Genomic DNA, 11,391 nt, shown 5'->3' with positions numbered 1-11,391 from the left:
GTTGTGGGCTTGTCAGGCTTATTGGTGACCCCATCTTTTCAGAAACGCACTCAGGCGTGTTTTGGAGACGATCGGACAGCACCAACAGAAATCCACAACCACAGTGTGACTGGACCGCCCATCCCTCAGAATCCATTAAGGCAACTACACTGACGGAGAGCGTTGTTGCCCTGTGGATTAGAGTGTGTGTGTGTGTGTGTATGTGTGTGAGTGCGTGTGTGAGAGAGAGACTGTCTGCCTCAGGTGTTGAGGAGCGCTTTTTAATCTGGACTAAATCAGCATGGGATTTTAGTTTAGATCTCATAGGACAATATTCCACAACTGCAGGCTGTGCTTTCGCAGGGCGGGGACGAAGCAAAGAGCAACAGACTATTTTTGTTCCTTCATAATATTGAAGACCAAATGTAGAATAGCATCTACCTGGAATTGAAAATTTTGAGAGGTTACGAGTATGAGCAACATGTCCCTCTGAGCATAGCTATCAACATTTTAAAACTAATAAAAGAATCAACTGAACAGTTGGTGACCTGACAGTCGCTAGAAGCTAATCTGAGAGAGGAAAACAACATCTTGGATTATTCAGAACTTCCATTCCTCCCCACCCCCCTTCAGCATTGATTAATGCTTGGCAGGGCAATTATCAAGAACTGTGAGTCCTTCCAGTGAAGGAAGACGTTTACAGAAAGAAGCTGGAGTCCTTGAGGAATCAGATGCTGCCGCTGGATTGGATCCCAAGTCTCATTCATTCAAGGATTACACGACAATTGGGGAAAAGATTTTCAAATAAATTCACAAGCTGGTTCATTTCTGGGTGACGGCTCCTGAACTGCAGGTGCTCCAGATTTTTAGGATTTTGGATCACATCTGCTGTTGTCTTTTTGCGGAGAGGGAGGCACTTTCAGTGCCAGGACTGTGTCTGAGTGGGACACTGTCACTGGGAACTCATTGTGGGGGAGCATGTTGAGATCCGGGGTTGATTGGTTCCATCCTCTATCTATTCTCCCTCTTAGAGACAATTCATTCCTGCACACTGAGCCTCCTGTAACTGTGTGACATATGATAACACCAAAGCACTCTTTGAAAGCTGTTATTCTAATGCTTTGAATGTAAGCTAATCCATGCAGTTTCAACTCATTCTCCAATACTGACTGTGTGAAATACATAAAAGGCCATTTTGTTTTTTTAGTTTTGGCCAGTAAGAAGTCCACATTTTGGAATTAATTTATTGACCTGCACCAGCTGGTTCTACGGGAATCCAACATGGCTGCTCATTCTGTGCTCATCTGCCTCGCCTTCAGCTTTCTGCTGGGCTTCACATCACTGGGTCAGAACTCCAGGTGGGCCGTGTCTGATGCCCAGACCACCAACCAGACGACCGCCCCCTCTGGCCCCCCGGAGGCTGCGCTGGCAACACCAGTGGCGGACATGGAGGACCAGACCATTCCAATGCAGGGCAGCCGTTGCCGGGGATACTACGACGTCATGGGCCAGTGGGATCCTCCTTTCAACTGCAACGCGGGCATCTACCTGTTCTGCTGCGGCTCGTGCTTCTACCGCTTCTGCTGTCAGTTCAAGGTGCACAGCCTGGAGCAGGAGTCCTGCTCCAACTATGACACGCCCGTCTGGGCCAACACTGGCAAGCCGGCTGCACCCGTCACCGAAGTGCAGGAGGAGCCTGACCGCGACCGCACCCACATGATTGTCTACATCATCTGTGGCGTGGTGGCCGTCATGGTGCTGGTGGGCATCTTCACCAAGCTGGGCCTGGAGAAGAGCCAAGGCGGACAGACAGACATGACTGACTCTAGGTAAGAGGTCCCGGGCCAGTGGGGCGAGGAGGGTGGGCGGGACAAGGCCGGTGGGCGGGACAAGGCCGGTGGGCGGGGGCATGGTGGTTGTGCTTTCAGCGGCTTTGACGGTTGTGAACATGAAGTGGATGTAGAGCGCTATTCGAGTGCCCAGTCTGTGACTCCTAGTACACCGTGAGAGAATGGGAGCTGTTTATTTCCTGTGTGTGGACTATGGACTAATGGCAAGTGCTTGCTGGCACAGTGCCAAGTGCTAATTCTAGTTCATCAACGGTGAAGGGAAAGCCGGGTGTAAATGGCAGTCCTATCGGGTGTTAAAAATGAGACCACGGGCGCGGCATTAAAACCAGTCATTAGCGACAACTACACATTCATCATCAGAGAGGGCACACGGGCATGCCCTCAGAGGCTTTGTTTCCAAATAGGAGACAAGCTGCAGGCCTGAGGGGGCGAGAGAGAGGGCCGTGCGATACCCGAGCTACCCCTATTCACTAGCCCGATGACAAAGGCGCGGAAGGGCAATCCATCTGAGCTTTAGACTGAGTGCCGAACGAGGTGTTTTCACAAGCCTGGGTGAAGGCGGTGGGGGAGGGGGGCTGATGGAAGCGGTACACTGGGGTGGGGGGGGGGTTAGAGGCAGGGGTCCCATCGATCCTAAAGGGAGAAACCCAATCAGGCCAGTCTGCCAGTTGTCCTGGTCACTGGGCTTATTGATTCACTGGGACCCCAATTTGAAGGTTGTGGATGGCTAAAACATGCACACATAAACACTGTAGGTCCCTGGGGAGAGTTTTTTACAAAGGTACTTTCTCAAGAACACGGTCTTACAAACTCATATTTTCCAAAGTGTTAGAGCTTTTCCTTAAAGGTGTCTGGTGGGCCAAAATGAAACAGAGCAGTTTGATATGAAGCGTATGAATACTAGTATGAGAACCTATTTAAACTGTTAATGAATGTGACACAGAGCCTTTAAAATGGAAATAGTATAGGGTAGGAAATGGTAGTCTGTGGGAAAATGTAATTAAAGTAAATTCTCTTTAGTGGTACTGTGACTAGCAAATCACAGGAGTACAGTTTTTGGAATGTTCTTCTCTGTGTGTGTGTGTGTGTGTGTGTGTGTGTGTGTGTGTGCCCACATGTGCACTTGTGTGTGCGTTTGAGTGCATCTTGCAGTAAAAGCCCTGGATGTTTGCTTACACTACAACATAATATAACTGCTATTTAGATTCTACTGATTTTTTTCATTCAAAATGCTTTTTAATTGCTGTTATTGCATGCTAGATCACTACGTAGATGGAAGTATAACTATGATTTGCACCAATTAGATTTTTTTTTATAACATATTTTCTTATTATATTTTCTTATATAATTATATTTTTCTAAGCTTTCCTGTCAAACGAATTCATCAGACTTTGTAAGAGGGCAGTTTGTGGAAAACGACCGAGGTACATTTGATGTGTTTGGTATGCACTCCAGCAGACAGGCCTCATGCATATAGGCCTGTGACGTTACCATCACTGCAGCACTGCTTCTTCTGATTGCCAGACACAGATCCCATCCTACCCACAAGCAGCTTCATCCACAAAACATAAGCACCCCTTGCGTTTGAACTGCATCCTAGGCCTCCATACCCCATGGTCCCTGATACATCGGTTCCTGGGCTGGTAAATATGTTTATTTGCTCCGCCACGTAGTGTGCAACACACATTGCTTAAAATACCGCACAGAGATATAAAAAATGCATCATCTCCTTTGATACCCCGAATCGCCTGGCTCGGATAGAGAATTATTCATGAGCCAACTTAAACTCAACTAATCTCGTGCATGGTTTGGTCCGATGTGAACGAGCGAGCAGAAAGTGTTTTGCGTTTCCCTCCGGATTCCGATATCGAACCGGGGGGATTTGTGGAACTTGCTGTTAGCTCCTGGTGGTCATGTCTCTAACAGGTTGCTAATGTCTGGGCAGTATGGCAGGCTTACATCGTCGACAGGTGTGGACTATTTCTGCTGTGGAAATATTTGAGCTCTGCCCCTAGCTTTAAAAAATGTAATTTCAAGTTGTTGTTGCACTTGCAGGATGCTTTTACTCACCAGTGAATGGCTCACCTCTGAATCCTCCACATAGGCTATGCCATTAGTATGTCTTGATATTCGCTAATAACAGCCAATACAAACAAATATGCACTAAAAGCACTGAAAACATATTATGTAGTTACTTTCTCAAAATAAAACGGACCACAACTTATGTTGTGCAGCAAATAAACTTTTACAAAGGGATTGTTTATATTCTTCATATCTTCATCTCTATTCACCACAGATGTAAAACTTAGAGATTCCTTCCTAATTATTTTCCTCTACGCCCATAACCCAAACCCCAAAATAAACACTTTGATCCTTTCTCGAACAACAAAATGACCTCATTCCCGTAGTGCAAAGTCAGATCACAAACATTTATGTTATGAGACCCCACATTTTACACTTTAACTGTAGCTGAGCAAAACAGTAGTTCTAGGAAACAACAAATGTGCAAATTATGTTAGCGTTAGCACAGTATGTATGTATGTATGTTTTGAAGAATAAAAATATACTATAGCCCACGTTTCAAACAGGTTGTTGTGTTATGACTGTAATGTATAGTAATGAATGGACATTAAGCGTCAGGGCAAAATAATGAGATGACATATTCCCATGTTTGTTACTTTAATTTGGTAGAGGTGAATGCAGCATTCTGCAATGTTTGCTGTTGGACCTCTAATTACTGCGGGTGGATTGAGGACTGTGACCGACAAAATGGGTTGTTGGCAAAGGATCAGATACATAAATCAATTTGAAACATTAAAATACTCTAGAGAGAATTTTGAACACTATAATAGTGTTTAGGAGCTTAAGTGAGTGAAAACAACTCCGAAAAGAGAAGGAATCCAATGGACTTAACCAGGGGTACCCACACATGTTGGGCCACTGACCCCATTTTGATATCATAACATTTTGTATCTGAAGCTGTTAAAAGTTAAAATCACATTTTTATAAATACATGAAAACACTCTGTTTAGCACAACCACATTTTGGAGTAACTAGAGAATACTTGCAAGGACAATTGTTTTTGGCCAGTCCCTCTTGAGTATTTTAGTTTGTGCAAAATTATATACCTACTCTTGTTGTGTAGTTTCGTCTAGCTAAAGTGTTAAGACACTGTTATAGTGTCTTAAGACCTATCCAGCAAATATTTATTTAAATTCTGGAGTATTTAAATATATAACATGGATTATTGTATCTGACCACATACCTGTGTGTCCTTTTGGCAATAACTCTTATTGATTATTGATTGTCATATTTGAAATCCAATCAAATCTTATCATAATATCCAACACACCTTGTGTCTCAACAATCTCCTTATAGAAGAACAATGGATTATCGTGTGAAACAGTACAGAAAACTCTTTTTGAATTACCAACAATTTTGTAGCTGAGAAGATCGGCTAGATTAACAGTGCAAGGAGATTAAAACACTTTACCAATAAGTTTATTAATTTAATTCTCTACATTTGGTTGTCCTCATAAAATAAAATAACTGTCAGTTGGATTCATTCATTTTCTTTCTTTTTAAAGCAAAATTAACCATACTTAAAAAAATATTTTTGAGTAACATTTTATCATTTTTTTGTCACATTTCTATTTACCCCAGAATATTTTTTTTTTTTTACAGAATTGCTGTGTGGTTGAGTGTGTAAAAGTCCAGTCAAATATACCATGTCACTTCGGTCAATTTTTACCTGTTATCAGTCTCCTGTTCTGTATAAATAAAACATTTTATCCACAAATCATTCTCCATAGGCCCTTATCATCCTTCAATATTAGCCTACAAACCATGTCAGTTTCATACCAAATTTATTGTGGACTCTAAGAAAAATACAAACACAAATAGGATTACCATTAATGTAAAACCAACCTAGAACCCCCTATGATACGTTCCACCAAAAATCTTTTTAAAAATCTAGTCCTTCCCTGAATGCTGTATGAATATCCCCACTAGCCTTAAATATGTAATTATTCACGAAAACACATTACATTCTGTGAGCCTTTTCTTTTAGTGTCTCCTGGTTTACAGGTCCCATAAGGCCAGCAGTCACATTAGGCTGACCTGAAACGTGATGTCTAATTCCTAAAGGAATCCAGGCAAAGTTAGGATATACAGTGGAACTGTTAGTCACTGGCAAACGGCATTCAGAATAACTGCCAGAGCCGTGGAGACTATACTTTGAGACGACCTGATTCTTCTGAACTGGGCCAACCTTTCAGTAACAATTATCTGAACTTAAACTTCTAAAACATTGGATACATTTAGAAAGCTAATTGTTTAGAAGACTCTTGATACATTAGTTTTTTTAGCATTCCAAATATTTTTTCCAATACACGTAAAACACATAACATATATAAAATTAACTATTCTGTCTAGCAATAGAGGATGCAGGCAAATATACAGTTCTGGGTATATGTACAAACTTTCTTGCCTACCACAGAATCAGCAAATAATCCTTTATTCTGAAAATTATTATGAGATTATTTTATTATAACCCTCATAATAAAACAATAATCAAGGGCTTGTAATATATCCCTTTGCCTTGCATTCTTCAGAGGGAAACACTTCTTCATAGAACTCTATTCTTCTTCAAACAATCCTTTTGAAACCCTTTTCTCAAACGGGTTTATCACATACTAACCATTTCTATTGTTCTGATGCAACCCCCAAAACAAACAACACTCTGTTAAAACTGTTAGAGTACATGTCTTTCATATAAGGTTCACTATTAAGCCGTCAAAAAAAAACAGTCACTGCCCATGTGAGCTGGCAGCATTGGCTCAGTGCTCCTTTGCTCATCGGCTCCATGTTCCCCTCGGGATTTGCCCAGTGTGGGGATTCCAAACCCAGTCATGGCGGCCCCCTGCTTTACCTCAAACAAGCCCATCTTCTCCCGGCTAACTTGTCCAAATGGGTACGATGTGACAGAGTTGTTCTCATCATACTATGGGATAATTAATCTTGTACAGTGTATAAAGAATAACAATAAAGACAGCATGAAGTAAATCATTTAAATAGTGAGATTTATTATTTTCAATTTCTTTTAGAATAATGCAATTGCTCTGAGAAAAATGTTATTTAGCAAGTGATACATATTTTTTTATCTGCATCAATCAAATAAAATTATGCAAGCCTCTATTTTTAATACTTTTTAAAAACTCATATTGATAGAATATCACTACTGAGCTTTTTTCTCAAATGTTTTGTGCAAACACATTGGGAGGGATCTTAGACCATTCCAGTCTGCAGAATCCCTATAGATCTTTAGTTTCCTTTGTCTTATCTGCATTTATGATGTGACCTTGTCAATTCCAACCACAGGTTTTCAATGGTTTCTAAGTCTAATAAAGCTGATAAAGCCTTTTAAAATGTTTTGTTTTCTGGCCAATTATCCCTTTTTCTGTGGATTTTAATGTGTGCTTGGGTTCATTGTGTTGCTGGGATCTTTACTCGCGGCCAAGTGTCAACCAACCTTGCCCGCTATTATCCACATGGGTGCCAATGGGGTCGGGTTCTTGGAAACGTCTCCCATTAATAATGCATGGGTGCTCGTATGGAGGCCGGCATTGCCATTCCATGTAACCGAGGCCACTCTCCGGCATTTCATGACGGTCACTGGGCACTGAGTGTACTTTGGTGTTCGATAACGCTCTATTGGGAAAAAAATGGTCCTTTGACAGGACTCACTGATGGCCAGGAGCTCATTGGGTTCGTGGATCTACTCGGTGAGCAGCATCAAACCAATGGAGACGAGTGGGAATACTGGATAGCGGCCACGTACTTTGGCCTGACTAACGGTCTTTTGTGAGATAAAGAAAGTGGTACTCGGACAAGACTTCCAGTACATGGCCATCACTTTGTTAGGCTTGAATACAGATAGGGTCCAGAGGATTGTGTGTTGCTGTCGACAGTGCCCAGCCGTTGGGACTCTGGTGTGGACACTACTTTGTGACGCAGGTGTATGCTTGACTTTTAAGGGCCGGTTGGAAAAACTGGGTCAGGCATTGATATAGACGCACGTCCATAACGGACCCAGGGTGGCGCAGTCATGAAGGAGCACTTCATGACCCTCTGTGGAAAACCACCGGCTCTCACAAGCTAATACGCATTTACATCCTGATTGATTCTGTGTGCACTTTACGCCAACATGGCAATGCGCCACATATAGAGGCACACCAGCCATACGCCTATGTTCACACACAGATGCCAAACACACAAACACACACACACACACACACACTGATAAAACAAGTTTGACAGCAGGTGATCCCCAGGCTTTTCCTTTAGCCATGTCCTGATGTATCACTCCTCCCTCTGAATTGTCTTGTGCTTTCGCTCCCTTCATCCATGTTCTCCATCTTTTGCTCCCCCCTCCTCCTGTGGCTGCCCCCTGTACACTGTCGCTCTAGATCTGCTCAGGGGAGACAGGGCACAAGGCAGGCAGAGAAGATTGGACAGACTGGCGCTCTAAAGTGATATTTGCATTAGATCCGTGAGGCCCAGGGCCTGTTGAAGGTGGAGTAATGAATTCAGATAGGTACGCACTCACAGCTATATGACTGAATTCTCAAGAATCCCAGACAAGAAGAAGACCCTGACTGGAGATTTAACACAATGAAATCCATATCTACTGGTGGAAGATATTATATACAATAATATAATAAACGTTTATTAATTTTCAATATTAATTCTTGCAATTTTTTTTCATGAGAAACCTGTAGATCGACCGGTGCGTTGGACAAGACCAAAGGTCGATACAAGTAAACAAAAGAACTCCCGCACCCAGTCTACATTACAGTCTACGTTACAGTCTAAGTTACAGTCTACATTACAGTCTACGTTACAGTCTAAGTTACAGTCTAAGTTACAGTCTGAGTTACAGTCTAAGTTACAGTCTACATTACAGTCTACGTTACAGTCTAAGTTACAGTCTAAGTTACAGTCTGAGTTACAGTCTAAGTTACAGTCTACATTACAGTCTACGTTACAGTCTAAGTTACAGTCTGAGTTACAGTCTACATTACAGTCTAAGTTACAGTCTGAGTTACAGTCTAAGTTACAGTCTGAGTTACAGTCTACGTTACAGTCTGAGTACAAGTCTACGTAAGTTACAGTCTAAGTTACAGACTGAGTTACAGTCTATGTTACAGTCTGAGTTACAGTCTAAGTTACAGTCTAAGTTACAGTCTAAGTAAGTTACAGTCTAAGTTACAGTCTAAGTTACAGTCTAAGTAAGTTGCAGTCTTAGTTCCAGTCTACGTTACAGTCCAAGTTCCAGTCTACGTTACTGTCTAAGTTACAGTCTACGTTACAGTCTAAGTAAGTTACAGTCTTAGTTCCAGTCTACGTTCCAGTCTAAGTTCCAGTCTAAGTTCCAGTCTAAGTTCCAGTCTACGTTACAGTCTAAGTAAGTTACAGTCTAAGTTACAGTCTAAGTTACGCAGACTGTGTGGAAACAAAGCATTTATTTACAGGTCACTATAAAAACAAGTGAACGCGCACACACTCACACACAAATAGACACCCATGCCAACACAAACACGTAGATGCATATACAACCATCCCTAAGTTTTACCTACATTAGCATAAGAACAAATCTCTGATACTTAACAATACCATCAAAATGTCGCTGTCTGTTAAATCCGAGCCAAAAAGAGTTGTCTGTCTGCTAGCACCACTGACCCCAGGACAAATAGGGCAGATCCTTATTCAAACACCTGCACCATGCTAATGCTCCCTGTTCAACTAAAACGATTGACATGACAACAGTACATGTTATATTGTTACACATCTCACGCATTTGGAGTGACATCACTTAAAAGGCCACACCACACCCCAGTGCAGAGCAGTACAGTGGGAGCTGCAGAATACTAAAGACTGCAGCTCAACTGTTGCTGCAGTATCCCAGAGCTACCTCTAATACACATGATACCAAAGCTACCTCTAATACACATGATACCAAAGCTACCTCTAATACATATGATACCAAAGCTACCTCTAATACACATGATACCAAAGCTACCTCCAATACACATGATACCAAAGCTACCTCTAATACACATGATACCAAAGCTACCTCTAATACACATGATACCAAAGCTACCTCTAATACACATGATACCAAAGCTACCTCTAATACACATGACACCAAAGCTACCTTTAATACACAAAACCAAAGCTACCTCTAATACAAATGATACCAAAGCTACCTCTAATACACATGATACCAAAGCTACCTCTAATACACATGATACCAAAGCTACCTTTAATACACATGACACCAAAGCTACCTCTAATACACATGACACCAAAGCTACCTTTAATACACAAAACCAAAGCTACCTCTAATACACATGATACCAAAGCTACCTCTAATACACATGACACCAAAGCTACCTTTAATACAAATGATACCAAAGCTACCTCTAATACACATGATACCAAAGCTACCTCTAATACCCATGACACCAAAGCTACCTTTAATACAAATGATACCAAAGCTACCTCTAATACACATGATACCAAAGCTACCTTTAATATACATGACACCAAAGCCACCTCTAATACACATGATACCAAAATTACCTTTAATAGACATGATACCAAAACTAACTCTAATACACATGATACCAAGGCTACCTCTTATACACATTATCCCAGAGCTACCTCTATTAAACATGATCCCAAAGCCACTTCCGATACTTCTCCCAGAGGTACCACTAATACACAAGATACCAAAGCTACTTCTGATGCAAAATATCCCAGAGCTACCTCTAATACAATATATTCCAAAGCTATCTCTGATGCACATTATCCCAAAGCCACTTCTGATACACATTATCTTAGCGCTACCTCTAATACACATTATACCAAATCTACCTCTGATACACATCATCCCAAAGCTACCTCTAATACATCATATACCAAAGCTACTTCTAATACACATAATAATAATAATAATATGTTTTATTTGTATTGCACTTTACACGAGAAGGACACATCTCAAAGTGCTATTGGTGCACAGAAAAAAACACTAAAACATAAGAACAGTCAAAAACAGTATAAAAACAAAATTATATTAAGAAAATGCAATACAAAATAAGTAGGTCTTTAGTTAAAATAATGATCGCAAAGCTACCTTTTATACACATTTTCCCAAAGCTACAGTACCTCACACACATGATCCCTAAGCTACAGTACCTTAAAACATGATCCCAAAGTTACAGACCCTAACACACATGATCCCAAAGTTACAGACCCTAACACACATGATCCCAAAGTTACAGACCCTAACACACATGATCCCAAAGTTACAGACCCTAACACACATGATCCCAAAGTTACAGACTCTAACACACATTATCCCAAAGCTTACAGTAACTAAAAAATGTAAACCCAAAGCTACAGTACCACACACGATCCAAAAGGATTTGCTCTGCAAATATATCTACAACACAAAAAAGACATACACTCATGAAGATGTCTGGAAGAAAATTTTTGGATT

At 41.3% G+C, this 11,391-nt stretch overlaps 1 protein-coding gene across 5 annotated transcripts in view; it reads left to right on the top strand.

Moving 5' to 3' along the window:
• The window catches only part of LOC105013407 (protein shisa-8), a 94,335-nt gene that overhangs the window by 1,038 nt on the left and 81,906 nt on the right, over nucleotides 1–11,391 (top strand). For 4 of the 5 annotated variants that reach the window (XM_020051224.3, XM_013135955.4, XM_013135953.4 and 1 more), the window contains exon 1: nucleotides 27–1,808. In XM_020051224.3, coding sequence (XP_019906783.2) covers nucleotides 1,261–1,808 — 548 coding nt within the window. In that variant the 5' untranslated portion in view covers nucleotides 27–1,260. Of the gene's footprint in view, nucleotides 1–26; nucleotides 1,809–11,391 lie in introns of those variants that run through there. The other variant, XM_020051225.3, reaches the window with a different exon arrangement.

The sequence above is a fragment of the Esox lucius genome, chromosome 11, assembly GCF_011004845.1.
Source record: "Esox lucius isolate fEsoLuc1 chromosome 11, fEsoLuc1.pri, whole genome shotgun sequence".
NCBI classification, from domain to species: Eukaryota; Metazoa; Chordata; class Actinopteri; order Esociformes; family Esocidae; genus Esox; species Esox lucius.
Note: the sequence above shows the minus strand (reverse complement) of the source record. Positions and strands in the feature narration are given on the sequence as shown.